Source organism: Vanacampus margaritifer, chromosome 10 (genome assembly GCF_051991255.1).
Source record: "Vanacampus margaritifer isolate UIUO_Vmar chromosome 10, RoL_Vmar_1.0, whole genome shotgun sequence".
NCBI classification, from domain to species: Eukaryota; Metazoa; Chordata; class Actinopteri; order Syngnathiformes; family Syngnathidae; genus Vanacampus; species Vanacampus margaritifer.
In genome coordinates, this window is record NC_135441.1 from 22,274,558 (window position 1) to 22,294,070 (window position 19,513).

General features: G+C 39.4%; 2 protein-coding genes across 4 annotated transcripts in view; both read right to left on the bottom strand.

The window, feature by feature from the left end:
* gabrb2a (gamma-aminobutyric acid type A receptor subunit beta2a) overlaps window positions 1–5,677 on the bottom strand; it is a 39,639-nt gene extending 33,962 nt beyond the window's left edge. The window contains exons 1-3 of one of the 2 annotated variants that reach the window (XM_077577650.1): window positions 5,466–5,677; window positions 5,270–5,370; window positions 4,975–5,042 (exon numbers count right to left, since the gene is read on the bottom strand). In XM_077577650.1, coding sequence (XP_077433776.1) covers window positions 4,975–5,042; window positions 5,270–5,370; window positions 5,466–5,539 — 243 coding nt within the window. In that variant the 5' untranslated portion in view covers window positions 5,540–5,677. The remainder of the gene's footprint in view (window positions 1–4,974; window positions 5,043–5,269; window positions 5,371–5,465) is intronic. The other variant, XM_077577649.1, reaches the window with a different exon arrangement.
* Window positions 5,678–6,808: 1,131 nt separating this feature from the next.
* On the bottom strand, window positions 6,809–19,363 carry gabra6a (gamma-aminobutyric acid type A receptor subunit alpha6a). Of its 2 annotated transcripts, none has more exons than XM_077577655.1 (10): window positions 19,141–19,363; window positions 18,951–19,057; window positions 17,126–17,193; window positions 16,590–16,780; window positions 16,434–16,516; window positions 16,213–16,356; window positions 14,451–14,603; window positions 13,005–13,255; window positions 11,381–11,628; window positions 6,809–8,565 (listed from the first exon to the last, which is right to left on the bottom strand). In XM_077577655.1, exons 1-10 carry the CDS (start codon window positions 19,188–19,190, stop codon window positions 8,544–8,546), a joined length of 1,317 nt encoding a protein of 438 aa, XP_077433781.1. In that variant the 5' UTR covers window positions 19,191–19,363; the 3' UTR covers window positions 6,809–8,543. The 2 variants fall into 2 exon arrangements, with proteins under 2 accessions (XP_077433781.1, XP_077433780.1); XM_077577654.1 differs by having other exon boundaries at window positions 16,590–16,810; window positions 19,141–19,360.
* Between the last annotated feature and the right edge of the window lie 150 nt (window positions 19,364–19,513).

Consider the following 19,513-nt stretch of genomic DNA (forward strand, 5'->3'; position numbering starts at 1 on the left):
AGTGAAGCCAAGGAAGGTTGTTTGGTAACATGCTTTTAAATATGACATCATTCAGAGGTGAAAACTATTTAAGTTTTGTTTTCGCCATTTTGGTTGTGAACTCTTCAAACTTTATTTACAGACAAACATTCACAGTCACATTCACACCTGTGGACAGTGTGTGGAATGTGAGAGAAAATTCACAGAATGTGGTTAATTTAATTAAGTTCATTTGACAATGCCTGGTGTTGAACCATACTATAAAATAAAAGTTCATTAGTCCAGAATCAATTTGATAACTTTTATTATTTTTCATGTACAATTACTACCTTTAAAAACTAATTTCCCCCCCATTGCTGTCGACTGAAGATGACATCACCCGTGCTGAGGAAGTAGCTCGCCAACGACCAATCATGGCTCACCTGTTTTCTGGGTTTGGTCAGCAAACTGAGCCATGATTGGTCGTTACCTACTTCCTCAGTACGGGTGATGTCATCTTCAGTCGACAGCAATTAGAAGCATTCGTTTTTAAAGGTATTAACTCTTTGACTGCCAGACGTTTTCAGAAAAGGGTGCCAGCCGATTTTAAGCATTTTGACTGATCTTTCAAGGTCCATAGAAAATTATGTGTTTGGACTATGGAAACACACATACTACCAAATGAAAGATTGGACTCTCATCTTTCATCAGAAAAAAAAAGTTTGTTTCTACCTTATTCCGTTTTTCAGTAATCAACAATAGAAAATAGTTAGTTTCACCTCTGTTTTGAAACAAACGTCTTTTAACGTCTTTTACTAAACGTTATTTAACGTTTTTGGCAGTCAAAGAGTTAATTGCACATGGGGGAAAAAAATGAAGTTATCAAATTCATTCTGGACAAAATATTAACTTTTTACTGCTGAAAATGGCTCAATGAGTCAAGTACCCCTCAGGGTTGAACAGTTTAAGATGTTTTGTTGTTGACTACAATGTGATGATAGTTAAATCAAAGTCAATTAATCAATGACACCGTTGATATTTTTCGCATCGCTTTCAGAATTGTGTAATGTCGCGATGTTGGTACTTTTATGATAAATGAAGTTCTCGCTAGGACGTAGCATTTTAGCATAAACAACGGTAGTAGTAAAGTAACCAAAACTGCTCTCAATATGATGCAGTGCAGTTGAATATCACTCTCTTTTCTATGCCGCATCTGCGCCTTAGTTTTAGGCTTGCTGCACATCTTTGCTAATTTGGCGGAACTGGTCGAGTGTGATGAGTTATAATTGGGTGGCAGAAAGTCAATCTAAAGCTTACAATTGCTCAGACCATGTCTAACACTGGCACATGGTAGAAAGCTGTTCAAACACCATGTATTTCTATCATAAATATGTGAACTGCAATTACCAACACTGGGTCTAACCCGCCTCCTTGCAGAGATACGCCACGTCCCACACGGGATTTACGCTGGTCTTGAAAATATAACCCCTTGCGAAAATTTTTGTTTTGATCTCATTAGATTGTGGACAATGCCAAAATCTGGCTGATGTGCCTTTGGACCGGGATGATAAGATCAAAAAAAGTGCAAAACAAGAGGAACAACCTTCACCTCTTCCCCCTCATTGCTCATCCTCACTGTGTTGTTTGTTAAAAGCATCCTGGCCTGATGAGGAAGATCAAAGCAGCCCAGCAGCGAGCAAGCACAGGCCACCAACTTCAATTCCCACAAATCACGTTGATATCATTGATTTCGGAGAGATCAATCTCATCAGCTTCTCTGATCTCCGAAGAGAGGAGGAGGAGGACATCGTGACCCGTTACGTAAGTTGCACGGCGCCAGCGAGCAAGTTTGAGTGGAAATGTTGCCGTGTCACATTGGGAGACAGATGCGGCGGGCTTTTTCACAAGACGAATTCTCTGTCATGGCCACGGGGGGCGGCGTGACGTCAGTCACCATTCAGCGTTCCAGCACAGTTTTGTGTTAGGCCCCGCACACGGATGTACGAAGCAGTGTTTTTTTCCGCATGAATGCTCGCATGGACGCCCGGTTCTTAAGTAAGAGGAGCCTTTGGAGCAAGGCAGAGGTGGATTACATGGCTGCTCAGCCCAGAGTCACAGCCAGGGATCCAGTCAAAGCGGTGGGAGGGAAAGGATGGAGGCGGGAGGGAGAAGGAGGTGAAAAACCAGTGAAGGGGTTTCTATTTCAAATCTCCCCCGGAGCCCCCAGGCACTTCCGCTGTGGCTGCAGCCTCCACCAATGCGAACCATTTCGCTCATCTCGGACCGTTCCGTTGTTGTGGAGCGAGCTCCCGTAAACGGCTGTGTGTAAGCTACAGTGGCACGTCCAGTACGAGGGAAGGACGAGATTGAAGAATAACCTAATGGTAATTTTTGGGATTATTTTTTTCAAGGTCCTCTTCCCCAAGCAATAAATTAATCCGTATTACAATATACAATGTCGCAATGTCAATTTAAATTCGATGCATTGTTCAGCCCTAAAAAGCGCACAAATCAAAACCCAAGGAACACACTTTGATGCCATTCACTTAAAAATGGCACCATGAATAATTGAAAACACCACCACTTCCAATTCCTCCTACTATTTTCATGCTATTATATAAGAATTCTCCTCTGTTAGGCCATTTTGTGAATCCTTCTACAAACACAAGCCTTGATATGCTGTAAAAAAAAAAATAAAAAAAATTCTCAATGGACGCCGTGCTCCAATTAGTCGCCAAGTGCACCATCCCCTTAAGACATACTGCATAAACGCGTCCCTCGTGGAAAAAAATAACAACTTTTAACTACATTAACCATAAAGTCTATCATTCACACATACACAAGTGTATGTATGAAGTCTGTTGCAAACCAAAACAACAGCACCTACTGAAACATGTTAAGTTTTCTGTCCGTACTCAGATGAATTGAAATGTGGAGGCAAATCCCGCGCACTATCTTAAGTTGATAAACTTGCTTACGATGTTTTGCATTCCAGTAAACTATGAGGTGTGAACGTCCCACAGTGTTGTGTGGACGAGCTCCGTTACTTGTTTGTTCCACCCAATCTGCCCTAATTCTTGTCCTCTATCTTCATTTCACAAAAGTTAAATATACCACCAATATTTTTTTCAACAAATAAAGCTATGATAAAGAGTTCTACTCTAGTTACTGCAGATATACATAGGGTAGATTCACAAAATGTTAAAGATTATTTGTTATCCGCTATATCACAGAACCACATTTATAGCTGTCAGCGCAACAATTCTTCAAAAAAATAGAGGCTTCAAACTTTTGAATGCCTTTCCAGTTGTTAGTTTACAGTCAAACTAAATCAACAAAACAACATAGATAGCGTAGCCAAAGGTCCGTTTAGCGCAATGCTAACAAACAGTGCAAAAAAACCCATTGACATGCTAACAAACGGTGGAGCGACACATGTACACATAACACTACAATACTCAGTCTTTATCCTCTACGAAAAGTGACTAAAATTGCAGAAACTTACTGACACATGATATTAGTGAAGAAGTAGAAATCTATTATTTTTCGTTTATGCAGTGCTGCCTCCTGGTGGCCAAGGAGGGCACACCAGAAGGAGCAGCACACTGAATTGGACTGCAGCATTAAACCAAGCCATTTTATTTTTGATAGTCTTCTAAGAGCATTATGCACAAGGAAACATGAGGCAATAAATAAAGTGACTAAAACAAAAAGGTTTCTACACAAATATGCACCTAGGATTCACAAAATCTGAAAAACTGATAGTTGTAGTGGTCTCAGTCTGTTTTTTCAGAGCTGTATATAAATATGCGTCATTTGACTCATTTTCTTATAATTTGGTCAATAATGGTGAAGACACTGAATTTCATTTTTAAAATCTATTACTTTTACTGATATGAGTAATTCAAATATTGGCGATTATGATCATCCAAAAGGTAATTGTTTGGAAGAAATTTCAAAATGTCTTTACTGTCTTTAAGTTTCATGATTTGCCACAAGGTTTCTAAAGATGTTAATTACATTTTGTGAATACATAGAATCGTTCCTCCTATTTCTTAATACAACTTACCCATGAAAACCAAAACAAATTCATCTTAGTGTTCCTTTGTTGTTGTTATTTTTACAAATTGTCCTTCTATGTCACGAAATCTATATTTACTGTTAATGCCACAGGACGGAGCCTCAATATGTTGTTGCAATACATCAGAGGGACCTGTGGTCTGAAGTGCCAGGATGTGGCAGCCATTTTGCACTCACACACTATTATGAAGCTCTTTGCATTTACCGTTACAGACGTTTGTCTTTTCCGTTATGCAAGGAGCGTATTTCAGTGGATCACCACCATTTGAGTATATTTCAATTATTAATTGATAGCTTTTATAAAATACACATTTACACATATAAAATGAAGGCTACATTAAAACAATTAAATTATGAGCGCCCTTACTGTTATTTATCGACTTTTATGGAAATTGTAGTCCTGCTATAACCATTCCAATAAGGTTTTATTAGATTTAAGAATCGCATGACGGACCAGATCAAACGTCCCTTCGGTTCCAACATGGCCCCCGGGCCTCAGGTTCCCCACCCATGCTCTAATGCATGCCAGCCCTTAAGGAGAGGAGCGTGTGCGTGTCAACAAAATTACACTAGTGGAGCAAGAGAACGTGATGCACTCACACAGGCGCGCGCGCGCACCCTCGCGCGCACGCACACCCACAGCTCTGAGCGCGCGTAGCCGTGCCAGTGCGTCTGAGTGCGCCACTGAGTGTGTGTTCGGAATTCAAATGCGGCCACAGAGCAGAGCTGCAAATGCGGGACTGAGACCAGCATCGCGTCGGCGGACACGGACACGCAAACCCCGCATTTAGCACACACACACACACAAAAAAAACAAAAACAAAAACATGACACACCATTAGGCGATACATCCACATGTAAACGAGCGCTAATTAGCCCAATCCCAACTGCGCCATGCATGCACATGATTTTGTGCAGGATGGAAGATGCGCCTACCATGTTGACTTCGGACACCATGTCTATGCTGGCTATGTCTATGTTCATGCCCACGGCCACTGGTGCACCTGCAAAGACAGGCAGCCATTAGGAGGAGGACAAATCTTCTCATATCAATTTCATCTTCGTGACACAACACGCCGATGACCCATTCGTCTCCGTTGTCAGTGGCTCCCATTGACTTAATAATCGCATTTGGTTAGTCTAACCGCATTATGTCAATTAATGCAGATTTTGCGACCCATGTCATCACCGCGATGGCATTTTGGGGGAGGGGGGGTGGGGGGGGGCTTACCTCCAAAATCGGGCCTCAATCGGATGTCGTATCCGTTCATCAGTCTGTCCACCGTCTCTTTGACCAGAGGCATGTTGCTGGGATCTTTTAGATCCTTGACGCTAAAAAGGAGGAAAGGGAAAAAGGTGGTGTCATGGCCAAAAAAAAATGAAGGTAATCATCGCATGAAGCACAGCCGACGTGAAAACCGTTTTACCTTTGAGTCCAGACAAAAGTGACGAGCAGGGAAAAAGTCAAAATCCCAAAGTGGTTTTTCCTGATCCTCCCCATCTCAACAGTTTTTGAGGCGGTTTCGGGATGCGAGTGAGGAGCGCGCACATCCAACTTGCCGGAGACGGTGCAGAGGAGCCAGTGAGGTGCGCATGCGCACTGCCGAGCCGAGATCAAAGCGCGAAGACGGCTGATGGTGCATGAGAAGCTTCCATTGCGGAGGAAGAAAATGTATGACAGGCACAAGTGGATGCGCTTAGTAAAGACACGATGGGAGAGGAACACTTTTTTTTTTTTTTTGCCCTGCACACGGCACCTGCCATGTCAACAACGCGTTGACATGGCAGACAAGTTTATTAGCCCACGCAAGGTGTTGTCATCAATTTGTTTGTGTGCAACTTCCTGACTTCATGTTCCTCATTTATCAAGATGGCTTGTTTAAATGGAGGGCAGGGATTCTAGCATGGTCAAATTCAGTATTGTTAAGAGTCCAAAAAAAGAAAAATCTCACAAATGTCTCAACGGTCTCAATTAACATTTGAAACGGAAAACACTGCGCTTGATCAAATAAATAAATAATTAGATCAGTATAATTTGGACACCGTTTTGTTGTGTACTGAAGTCGTTCACATTCTTTGAAAATGTTGGTGGCGGGCGGCTGGATGACTCAGCAGGTAACATCACTGACTTTGTGTATGGGGATTGGCATTCAAATCCCAGGTAGGGTGAACATCCAGTATGGCTCCCCCTTGACGATGTATGTTGATTGTCAGACACTGTTGGTCCCAATCCTGGATAAAAAAAAAAAAAATTGGTGGGTTGCATCAGGAAGGGCATTCAGTGTCAAAACTGTGGTAAACATATCAGGAGTGACTCACCGTTGTAGCTAATGATAGTTGCTGCTTCTTCTTAAAAAAAATTGGTAATAAAATTAGCTTCTTTTTTTTTACACCACGGCTATATTGGTCACATGGTAAATCATTTCTTGGTAGCTTTAACCCATTATTTGATCAAAATCTTGACCCAATGCGCTGGGTATAAACAATCCAATATTGGCTTAGTGCTAGGTTAGCTACATCACCCAATTTGGGTTAGTTTTAACGCTGGAGTTTTATGAGTTTATTTTTAATAAATTATTTGGCTTTGATGAAAAAAAAATGCAGCATAAATGGGCAGAAGTTGACATATGTTTACTCTTTGCAATCTGTGAAAATTGTGACGCAATCGTGAGGCCTTCTTCGTTTGTTAGCTTTAGTTGTTTGTTTTTTTAATCGTCACTTAGCAGAGCAAAAATATACCCATACATGTAGAAAAGATTCACCACAATAATAGTTTTCAACAGCAATGTATTTATTTACCAGATAAGCTAACAGTCAGCCTAGCTTCTTCTTTGACTATAATCTTTCAGTCTAGATGCCATGTGGCTCAATGCTTCCTCTCACAGGTCAGTTGTGGTACTACAATAGACATTTCGTTTTGGGGAGGAAGCATGATTGTCAGTGGAGAAGTGTTGAATGTGTGGAGTACACCACACATACAAATATACACTCGTTGCACACTTAAAAAAAACGCTGTATTGTTTTTCCTAACCTAAGCATTGGGTAGCTGTGGATTTTGAGTAAATTGGGCTCATTTTACCCAAGGTTGATCCAACTTTTACCCAAATTGGGTTGAAGAGTTGGAGCTGGTCGCCGTTTTGGACAGTTTTGAGTATACTGACGTTTAAGTAAATTTAATGTAACATCCTTTGAAAATGTTGCTAACAAAATTAGGAATATTTTTTAATCACAGCGATAGATAGCCAGGTAGCCAATTTATTGCCATCTTTAAAAGGAACCCCGACTGTAATGACAAGTTTGCTCTACCTTATGTATTTGGTTGTTACCAACATAACTATGAGATTTGTTCTTAAAAAATAATTTCTAGTTTAAAACATTGTGTAGAAACTTTATTTGGACGTACGCCGCCATTGAATGCGTTGCGACGTAAATAAAATAACCCAATTTTGGTTGTTTTGTTTTGTTTTTTTAAAAAAAAGGACTGATCCAGTGCTTAGGTCAAGTTGACCCCACCCAATTTTTGGGGTAATTTTGCACTAAACAACCCACAAATCGGGTCATTTTTACAAAACAACCCATGTATTTATTTTTTTGCATTTGTACGAAACACAGAAACAGAAAGTTGGGTCAAATTGAACCAATGGATTGGTTATTGGGGTATTTTTTACTCAACTGTTTTTAGAGTGAAATTTTTACCCCTTGTTGGATCAAAATTCTTGACCTAACATTCTGGGTCAAATCCTCAACCCAATGTGCTAGGTATAAACAACCCCTAGCTATTTCAGGCAATTTTTGTTACTTAATTAATTTTTTAGAGTGTGGCAAAGGTCTCTGCTCACTCTACTTGGGTTAGTTTTTGTTGCATTTCTAATGAGAATTAAAAAAAAAAAGAATTGTGTCTCCCTCATGCAATGTTTCCAAAAGCAGCCCGTAAAAAAAAAAAAAAGAACCCCTACAGAGACATGCGTGGACAAAGGTGGGCTGCAAAACCCACCCTCACCATTCATCCTCAGCTTTGAGCATGCACATTTTGCATGCATAAAGAAGCAAAGTTGACTTTGATGTGCTTGCAGTGGGGGCTGTGACTCTGTAGAGGGCAGCCTTCTGAAAGCATTGGTACATTCTTGCATCACCAGCAGGTGCAGCCATCATAGATGATATCATCCGCTTTCTTTTTCATGTGGCTCGCGCGCTTCTCGGGGCGCCGCGCGCGCCGTTATCGGCCCGTCGTCGTCGTCTGGTTTGAGGGGTCGGCGGGCTTGATAGCGATGGGGACCCGTGAAGGGCGGGCTCTTCAGCCTACTGATCAGAACACAAGTGGGCAGCGGTCACAGCCTGTGAAATGAATAGATGTGCGGCAGCAGAATAAATGAGTTTCTGATTCATTTCCTCTGTCAGATGAGAGCAGAACAAATGCTGAGAGCTTCACAGAGAGAGAGAGGGGGGAGGGGGGAGGGGGGGGGTTCTCTCGCTCAGCACGTGCCCTTTTCCTGGTCCTCTTGCTTTTAAGAGGTTGGATCCACATCCCTGCAAGACCACAGAACACATACAGCACAAGCTTAGCCCATCTATGTGCACTGAAACACACGCGACTCCCAAGCACCGCCTCCTCTCGCAAAGTGATGCAGTGAAAATATGTGAAGATGTGATTCAGCTCTTCTCCACGTTCTCGCTCTCAAAACAAGCACAAAAATTCTCTGACAGGAACACGAGAAGCATGATGAGCAGATTTGCACTCCCCAGGCGTTACGTAACACATCTCTCTGCCTCTCTTCTCTTTTCTTGGTTGCGTTGGAGAAGTGGCCCACTTATTATGAGGCGTCGTTCAAAGTGAGCGCTGATTTATTTGCCTGTGTGACCAAGTCAGTCCCAGTGGAGAAAGAGAGTTTTTTATTAAAGCGTTTGGGGTTTCGCCGGCCCTCAGGTAACCCTTATATAAAAGCACGATACATTCACTGGCACGTGTTGTGCCGTAAATCTAGTATTATGATAAAAGAAAGCGCACATGCTTGAATGAAACACCGCCTAGCATTATTGAGTTCTATTTTTTCCATCTCTTGGGGCTACTTCAATATTAGCCATGATAGACAAAAGTACAGGCAGGGAAGTTATTGTTTTACTCAAGCACTATAATATCAGGGGGGGGGGGGGGGGGGCTTTGTGACTGTTTTACATCAGTTTTCATCTGACAGCATTCTTACCCTCACAAAAACGCTGAAAAGAGTGTGCGGCTCTAACATTCAGGCACTCTTCACTAGCAGCTAGCTGCTAGTCACTATCCGCTACTGCCGCCATATTGTACTTTATAATCTTAAACAATGACACCATAATTCATCATTATTATTGTGTGTGTGTGTGTATTAAATTAGTCTTTAAATATGATTTTGGGATGCTGTTGATATCAACTTGAACGATAAGAGAGCAGCCACTCTGAGTTAGCGTCCCGCGTCCACCATTAGCTAGCTAGCTAGCCAAATGGAGCTTGTCTGACCAATGTGAGGATGTGTAGCTTGTTGTTACTGAATGCGTATCAATTCTTATATCTACTTATGTTGGTCATAACAGCATAACTGAGTAAAATTTATTTTTATTTTTTAATCAAGTTTTTTTTTTTAAATAGATAATGACTGGCACATTTAAAATATAGCCACGTTTTGTTCCCCTTTAAAGCATTGCCAGTGCAGTTATGAAGGTTTATGCTAGCAACAGTTTCAGCCTGAAATAATAAATATACATTAAAATAAATTTTCATAGAACGTATGAAATATATAAAGCAACTTGACATTCAAACAGCATCACTGAATCAATTCCACTCAACTTAAGAATTTCCACTGTATTCAACATTTTATATTATTATTTAGTGTTGATACTGTTTTTCTCTTTGCGCAAAAGTCCTTTCGCTGTCTGCTGCCTTTGTTGCGTGTGTGCGAGCGAGATGGAGGTTAAATCCCAACCAGGAAGGGCAAACGTCTCTGTAGGGATCGCTTGTAAGATATTCTGCAGCAAAGTGCTACCTGACTCATGTTGGGGTTAAGACGTTCATCCGTCAATGCGGTGCCACTTTGCTCATGAATATTAGTGACCTGTCGCTGCTCCTGATCCCATCTGGCTCAAAAGGCCAGCTGACATGTACGATATATGATACAATACATGCATTGAATAGAATAATAGCAAGTTCATTTTCTCACAGTCCAGTTGAATTATGCAAACTTTCTTTAGACTTCCTCCCAAATTCCTTGAAAGGGAACAATAGGTCATTCAGCCAAGGTTTATACTGTATATGCCTTTATTCTAGGGTATATAAAAATTAAAATGATGAAATACCGTGTAGTGGAATCTTTCCAATTTAACGCGCTATGGTTGTACATTTTACAGTTCAATGTTAAAGGAAAAGTAAACCTGAACTAAGTCGCACAAAACTGCCAAAATTAAAAAATTAATAAATAAATAATTAAAAGTGAAAATTAAAAAAAATATAATATAAATGGAAAGAAAAACAACTATATATATATATAAATTAAATGTCAATAAATAAATAAAAACGCTCTGCTCTCATATTTATTTATTTCATGCTGCAGACGTCAGGATAAAATGTTAATCAAATGATGAGGTGGTCCTAAGCGTGTCTTGGGTACTGTTTATATATTTATTTATTTAGACATTTATTTTTATATTTATTTTTTTTTAAATCTTTAACTTTTATTTTTATTTTTTGAATCTCGTTCTTTATTTTTTGTGTTTCTTTTTTACTTTACAGATAGATGGATAGATAGATAGATAGATAGATAGATAGATAGATAGATAGATAGATAGATAGATAGATAGATAGATAGATAGATAGATACAGTAGATAGATAGATAGATAGATATTGTTGTTTTTATTTCATTTATATTTATTTTTTGTATTTAATTTTTCAATGTCATTTTTTTATATCCGTTTTTATTTTCACTTTTATTCATTCATTTATTTTTTTATTTGGTCATTTATTTATTTTTTATTTGGGCAGTTTTGGTCCACCATAAGACTCTTGGTGATATGTACGGTGCTGAACAAAGAGAGAGAAGCCATGCTAATTGCTAAGCTAACATACGAATGGCATTGTGAAACACGGGAATTAAGCGCTTGGGTGATGGAGTACACTTTCACAGGCATGCGCAAGTCAATACCCCTTGGCATTATGGGGAAATATACTAGGTTTGTGGCATTTAGCCTACAAGTACGTTTAAACACATTTGTGAGTACGTTTGAACGTAATGAAAAATTACCTTGTAGTATTTATATTTATACAGTATATCGCTTATGTATGTAGATGGGAAGACGGTTGTCATTTAGTGAGTGTACCTGGCTCTCTCCATGGTGTCCTTGGCCAGGTAGATGTACCAGTAGACCAGGTTGAAGAGGCCAAAGGTCAAGGGGAAGAGAATGCGGGCGTACTTGTCGATGGGGCTGGTGCCGGCCAGCTGCGGGATTTCGGGGAAAGCTGAGCCCTGCTGAAGGAAGATCGGCACGGGCGCAGCCTCGGCTGGTTCACTGGGGCACATCGAGTGGTTTCTCCTCTTCAGGCCTTCTTGAGTGCTGGTGTTGGACTCCTGGGAGGAGGGGAGATCATGCGAGTGTGGTGATTATAACACGGTGTCGTCACGTAGTATTGTTTGTTCCCACGGGAGCTTTCCAATGGCATGCAAGCATGCTTATAGAAGACAGCAGGTAATTTGATGAATGCCCATAGGACCCCAGCAGATTATGCAGCGCTGGAGTTCTTCTCACACTGAGGCTATTTTTAAAACATCTAACCATGAAGCCCCGCACGTGAGACGGATCCCAAGAGGATGCTATGGTGGCTTACTGTATTAGCATAAAGCATATAGCCACAGATGAGAGTGTTGTAACAGAAAACATTACTATTTAATGTGTAGTGTGTGCGTGTGTGTGTGGGGTTGATTACTGGTTTAAAAAAAAAAGAAGAAAAAAATTACTTTTTCAACAACTGTAGCTTTAACATTCTTCATCCAACTCTAATCCACACAGAGAAAAATGCTCACCATTACCACAGACTAGACTAGAGATGCTTAGGCCTAGCATTTTTTTTTTAGGAAGTTACAAAGTACAACAACAAAAATATAGTTGGCCTCGTAGAATGAGGTTAAGTTTGTGTGAGTGTTCGACTACTGGATGTGGAATTTCCTTCCAGTTTCAAGTTGTTGTTTTTTTGACGGTTTTAACACTACAGTGTTGTCAGTCAAGTTAATTTTGGCTGTAATTTTACTGTTGGCCACAAGATGGCGGCACATTATTGTTTGAAGCAGAGCCGTTGATAAGTGATATGTGACCAGCAGTTGACCAATCACAGTGTAGTACTCTCCGCTGTGATTGGTCAACTGCTGGTCACATGACAAATGGACGCCATCTTGTTGTTACCCTGCTGAAACCTAGTTGGACAAGCGCTCTCTATCAACAGCTGTGGTTTGAAGCTGTTTAAATTTGAAAGAAGAAGACAAAAAGCAGGAAGTAGGTCAAAAGTATTTCAAGATTTGCATAGTTTGTACTGATCAATCCACATTAAATCCTCTGTCATCTTACTTTTTAGTATACGGAAAGTGACGGCTATAGATTAATTTTATAATGTTTGTCTTTGGGCATGGTTATTGATGTATATTGAGAGATGATAAATTTGTTAGCTTGGAAAAAAAGACTATTTACTGTAAAGAACGCAGATGGATTGGTCCAATTTATTTGTCTTATCTATTGCTATTGTTTTCTCACAACATATGTTTTTAAACATGTCTATATTATTTTTGAAAGTGTGTTTAAACACCATTAAAAAAAAAAGTTGCTGTTAATATCATAAAAACATGCTTAACTGACTGTGATTTTGATATCAATTGAAATAATCGTGATAATCATTTCCCCCTCCCATCAAATTGCAAAACATAGAGCAAAACATTTGATGTGATTCTGCGCTCACCGAAACCGTGTCGTCATCATCGCTCGCCGTCGCTAAAACCTCTAGCTTGTCCTGTCGGGCTTTTTTCCTCTTCAGGCGGTTGACCTGCAGCGTGGCAAAGTAGTTGACGGCCGCAAACTCGACCAGGGCCGAAGCCACGTAGGCGAAACACACGGCGATGAACCAATCCATGGCTGTGGCGTAGGCCACTTTGGGAAGGGACTGGCGGGCGCTGATGCTCAGGGTGGTCATTGTTAGCACTGTGGTGATGCCTGAGGGGAAAGCAAAGCATATGCTGCCAATGTCTCTCCTCACACATCTGTTAACGTAGCAGGTTTTCATGATGCAAATACAAATGTTCTCACTAAATCAATATTTAAATCTAACATAAGCAGACATGGCAAATCCATATCCATTATTAGGAATTTCAATATATTATAGGCTACAGTAATATTTTCATTTGCATTGCTATCTCTTCTTTTCTTTTTTTAATTCTCCAACAGTATAAGTAATTTTTTTACATTTCTATTACACCATCTTACTGAGTCCCTTATAGTAGTTGTTAAACTCTTCTTCATTGGTGTCTGCATGACTGCACCACTGTATAGAGGAATCGTTTTCACTAAGATCCAACCGATTACTCGTCCGACCAATTTAATCAGACGATACTAGCTTCTTCTTCTTTTTTCTTGAAAATGGGCAAAAAAAAAATCTTTGTTTTTTTTCTTTCACAACATAAGATTACTCATCCAACCATTTTAATGGCTGATATTATCTATTAAAAAAATAAAATAAACAAGAACTATGTTAAAATAGACAAAACATAGAGCTGTTTGTTTTGTATGGATTTTTTTCTTTTTTTGCTGATTGTCTTTTTTTCACAACATAAGTTTACTCGTCTGACCGCTGTTTGTTTCATTAAAGCTATTTTAAAATGGGCAAAGAAAACAGCTGTTTTTGTTGTTGTTTAGTTTTTGCTGATTGTTTTTTTTTTCTTCCACAACTTAAGACAAAGATAATCACATTCAAATATTCCCACTCCAAAAAAATAAAAATAATCAGCAAAAAATATCGGCCTATTTTTCTTTCTCTGTTGTAAACTTTAAACAAATCCTTAAGGACAAATTCCTAAAAAAAATTGTTAAATGTTCTGCCCGTAATTCATATCTTTATTGTTGCAAGTGTTACATAACAACAACAACAACAACAAAAGAAGCTATTTCATTTTTTTTAATTAATCAGCCAATTAATCTGTTTTCGGAAATGTATTCTGCCATTTGAATCGTCATTGGCCTAAAATCCACATCAGACAAGCTGTTCATTGTCCACATTATTGCTGTTTTAAATGTTATTATTACGTTTTACGGTCTTATTCTTAAACAATATATTAACAGGGGTGTGTCCGCTTTCTAATCAAACATGCACACCTGCTTGCCGCATTTCCAATTCACAGTAAAGGTGACATACCGGCGACTGTACGCGCGGGCACAGACTCCTTATTGATCCAGAACGAGACTTGTGACAGCACGACAACCATGATAAGTGGAATGTATGTCTGGATGAGGTAGTAGCCCAGCTTCCTCTGGAGGTGGAAATGGACCACCTGCACCGAGTAGTGACCTGCAAGATAAACAGCACGTGTGAGGAGAGCGGCCCTGAGGGACAACGCACAATCAATGCCCTTGCCTGCCCTTCAAACTAAATAGCTGCTGGGACATAGCATAGAGTATACAAACTGTACTGCAAATGTAGGAGTGGGGGTGGGGGGGCCTCCAGTGTCATTATGCGCAATCTAAACACATGCATGCTTTCGCAGAGCAAAAATAAGCTGCACACACACACACATAAAGATTCTCTTTCTGCTTGATGAATGGGTATCATTGCTCTATTCGTCAGCCTTTTCCTCTCGTTTTCAGGATTCTGCTGGGTTCACAGCAGGGGAACGCTTCTTCATCTGGTGGAAAGACAAAACGCTCACACGTCGCCATCTTGCTGTACGTACTGTAAAGGAACACTGTTAAAAAAAATTTTTTTTATAATAAAGCACTTTGGAATCATCAAAATTACAAAATTAGCAAAAGTAAAATAAAAATAAAATTTAAACTGAAAATAAATTCACCCCATTAGGAAACAAGACAAAATTTGAGGGGACAGAAAGAAAGCTAACTAAGTACAAGATAGCTGACAAAACGAGGTACACCCAGGCATGACGCAAGTGCAAAACATGACACAATGAAATTGACACAGAGAAAACATGACAAAGCAAGAAACAAAACTCAATCTAATAAAAAATCAACATACATACAGCTATATTTTTATTTTAAATGCAAAATATCTGTTCAAGCACATTCTAAACCAGCAGTCAGCCAACCACCAGGGGGCGAACGCTTGGTTTAGGCATCATGAAGCTCCCAAAATAACTGAGCGCCCTCTACTGAGTGAGAGGAGAAAGTACAAGAAGAAATGGAGATAAGGAGATCATTGCTCGAAATTAGCGCCAACATTTATTCTGAAATGATAATCCCTTCATTTGAAAGTCTCATTTTGCTCTGAAAACTGTTGTTTACATATTATTTTTTTTGAAAAGTAGTGCAGTAAAAATTTATGTGCATTTCCTATTGATTACTTATTTAGTAAAGTAGGCCTACCTTGTTATTAAAATTAAAATAATTTAACTAATATTCCCTTTTTGAAACAATAGAAACAAGACTTTATCAAGAAATTATCAAATATTATTAAGGTGCAGCTAATTTCATTTTTTTTTTTTAATTAAGTACAAATTACTCGTAAAGGCAGTATGTGTTAAACCAACTTGACATAGTTAAGTTAGCAGTGCTTTTTGTAAATATTGGCTACTTAATCGATTTAATTATTTTCACCGTTCAACTTTACAGTGAGATGTTCTCCCTTACATGATGAATAATTGTGATTAATAATCAGGATTATCATGTTGGCCATAATCACGCAGCCCGAAAGCAGAGTAGCTATCTACTATATTTGTTGGGGAACAATATTCCGGGATTTCACAGAGTTTTGGGGCCCACCCGTCCTTGTGGGGCCATTTTTAGAGCTTAGGTTTGAATTGGGTTATGGTTGAGTTTGGGGTAAGAAATAGGGGGTAGGCAATCATTTTTGATGGTTGGTGTTAGGGGCTAGGAAATGCATTATGTCATTGAGATGGCCCCACAAATGTAGTAAAACAAACGTGTGTGTGCGTGTGTGTGTGTACCTGTGTTGCACTTGAAAATCTCACTGGACAACGTCTGTCCCACCAAATCATACTGCAAAAGACTCATGGACTCTTTGGGACAGTCGACAGACTTTACAGGCCCCTTCCTCCAAGTGAAAACGATTTCGCTGCTGGTGTAGGCATCTGAGAAGTGAATTTTAAGATGAATTTTGGTCACATTTGTGAATATCCCTTGAACTCCAGCAGTCTGCGTTACTCACAGCTCCCAAATCTCAGAGGACAAGCGTGACCATCCATGGGGAAGTCCATAAGATTCATCGGACACTCTGAACTTATTGTCAGCCTATAACAACGGGTTGAATAGAAAGCATTGATCAAAAAATACATTTCGCACAAATAATAACTACTAAAATCACCTCATTGTGTAGAGGACAGTCCCGTTTTGCATAATACGGAAAAGCTTGTTCGGCGTGGTCATGTTGTGCGAAATGGATTTTTTGGAGTTTCGGAAGAAGGTGTCCGGGGTCCAGATCTTGTCCACCATGAGGTTGTTCAACCGCAGGATTTCAATGGGACCCTCAAATTTCAGCCTCTCGTCAACCCACATCTGTCGAAAGAACATGTCTGTGGTGTATTCCTGGCACACACACAAAAAAAAGCAGCAAATCATTTTTTTTTTCTCATTTTGCTTTCATCCTCTCACGACAGTAAACAACTTTCTCTGCTGACAGTCGCTTGTCACTCATTCCGCATAATTCATCAGTCTATTAATCCCTCCCTCGCTGGCATGTTGTCATATTGATTCCGAAGTCATCATTAATGGCGTTATAGAGCTGGTCAAACAGATTTAGATGCGCTCGTGGCAGGATGCCCACAAGGCAGGCGGTTACTTGGTCACCGCGTGTCTCATAAAGTCAAGGCGTCGTTTTGCACTGCGGAATTAATAGCGTACCATCTCAACATCTGACACGGGTCCAAAACTTGTGACAAAGATGTCCGTTTTCACCTCAGTGATGCCGCCTGCAACACAAATCAACATGTAAACAAAATGGAAGATGTTATTTTTTTAAATATTGAATGATATTTATGTATTTGAAGTCAACTCAAAAACACGGCATATTAACTCATTTACTGCCATTGACGGCTATAGACGTCAAAAATTCATTTGAACTATTTCTATTAGTTTTTTCCCCACTTTTGTTACAAGAGTATAAAAACCTATGAAAAAAAATGATTGTACATTTAGAACAGATATAAAATTTGTGATTAATCGTGAGGGTTTTTTTTTTAGTTAATCAGGGTCAGACAAAACAAGTTTTACTTCTTTCTGTCCCCTTTCATTCTTTTGCTTTATTTGGAATTTGAATATTGTTTTTTATTGTCCTTTTTCTTTCAAAAATTTATGAAATAAATTGATTGATTGCGTTAACTAGTGAAGTCATGCAATTAATTATGATTAAAAATGTCCATCGCCAGACACCCCTAATTTTCAATAATCTTTTCTTAATTTTTTTTTGTTTAAAGATTATTAAAAATAAAAATAATAAAAATTTTAATTAAAGAAAGAAGAAAAGATTAATAAGAATTAGGAGCGTCAGGAGATTAAATTTTTTCGCATGACTTAATCAAAAATTCAAAAATCTGTTCTAAATGTACCAAAATTTTCCCCCTAGGTTTTCATACTCTTGTTAACAAAAGTGAAAAAAAAAAGTTAAACTATTAGAATTAGTTCAAATGAATTTTTGATGTCTATAGCCGTCAATGGCAGTGAATGAGTTAATACCACGTTTGTAGAACACAATTTAGCGTAATTAGCAAAATGCCTAATTTCCCCCCCCCATCTCAGGGGACGGCCATTTTGCCATTTGCTGTCGGCTGAAAATGACATCACAGTTGCTCAGAGTTTAGGACCAATCACGGCTCACCTGTTTTCTGAGTTTGGTCATGTGACATTCACAAGCTGAGCCGTGATTGGTGATTACCTCAGCCTGAACAATTGTGATGTCATTTTCAGTTGACAGTAAGTTGCAAAATGGCCGCCATCTGACATGAATTTTGCTGCTTAACTCCATCCATCCATCCATCCATTTTCTTGGCCGCTTTTCCTCACTAGGGTCGCGGGGGTGCTGGAGCCTATCCCAGCTGGCTTCGGGCAGTAGGCGGGGTACACCCTGAACTGGTTGCCAGCCAATCGCAGGGCACACAGAGACGAACAACCACACTCACATTCACACCTAGGGACAATTTGGAGTGTTCAATTAACCTGCCATGCATGTTTTTGGAATGTGGGAGGAAACCGGAGTACCCGGTGAAAACCCACGCAAGCACGGGGAGAACATACAAACTCCACCCAGGAAGGCCGAAGCCCGGACTCGATCTCACGTCCTCTGCACTAGGAGGCGGACGTGCTAACCAGTCAGCCACCGTGCTGCCGCTGCTTAACTCATATCCCACAAATATAATATTAATATTTATTTATAACATACAACATATTGTGGTTAAGAAAATGTTGGTGTTGACTTTCTCTTTCATGATTTCTCACAATAACTATCAGCAATGATTTAACAAGGTCACAAAGCAATAAGTATCACCAGACACTTTATTCCTATACAGCTCTGCAAATGTTTACATTTTCAAATCAATTTTACAAGATTCCTAGGAACTCACAATGACTCCCTAGCTATTTTTTGAACAGGCACAACACGGACTACTCATATGCTCCTAGCTTTAACATAATGCATAGTGTCCAATTTCCCTGTAAATCTTGGTAGAATTACCTCCAGATCCGGGTCGCAGTCTATTGTCATAACCATCCAAAAGTCGATCCAGAATGCGAGTGATGTTGTCTGAGTAAATCTTCTCATTTGAATTCACATTGCCTAGGCTTTGAAGAGAAAAAAGAACACATACAAACAAATAAAAATAAGAATGTATACCTGACAAATGTTGGACTAGATGAAGGCCTACCTTATCCCACAGATACATGTAAGAATAGAATACAGGAAAAAGACGGCCATCTCTAGGGGAAATTTGTTTATAAATGCTGCTGAAACTCCTTTAACATCTAACTATAATTATTATTATTTTTAAACAACATCTTCATGGTGCAGTGACCTGTAGCTGTGCATAAAGGCAGTCATGGGCATCAGGAAACGACGAGTAATCCAATTAACAGATTACTAAATCCTCTCCTGTTTTAGACAAACTGCATATTTTGTTGTATTTTTCTACAAATAAATCAGCATGTCGCTTAAATACAGCGGAGGACTCAGCTGAACAACAAAAAACAAAAACGTTAAAAAGGTCAAAACTCTTTTTTTTTTTCTTTTTTTTTTATTCA

Excerpts from the sequence above, each read along its gene's own strand:
- gabra6a (XM_077577654.1), bottom strand. The coding sequence starts at position 19,190 with ATGGCCGTCTTTTTCCTGTATTCTATTCTTACATGTATCTGTGGGATA. Across the intron at positions 11,629-13,004 it reads ATGATGACGACACGGTTTCG|GAGTCCAACACCAGCACTCA; the intron begins GTGAGCGCAGAA and ends CCCTCCTCCCAG. Across the intron at positions 8,566-11,380 it reads GACACCATGGAGAGAGCCAG|GGATGTGGATCCAACCTCTT; the intron begins GTACACTCACTA and ends GTGGTCTTGCAG.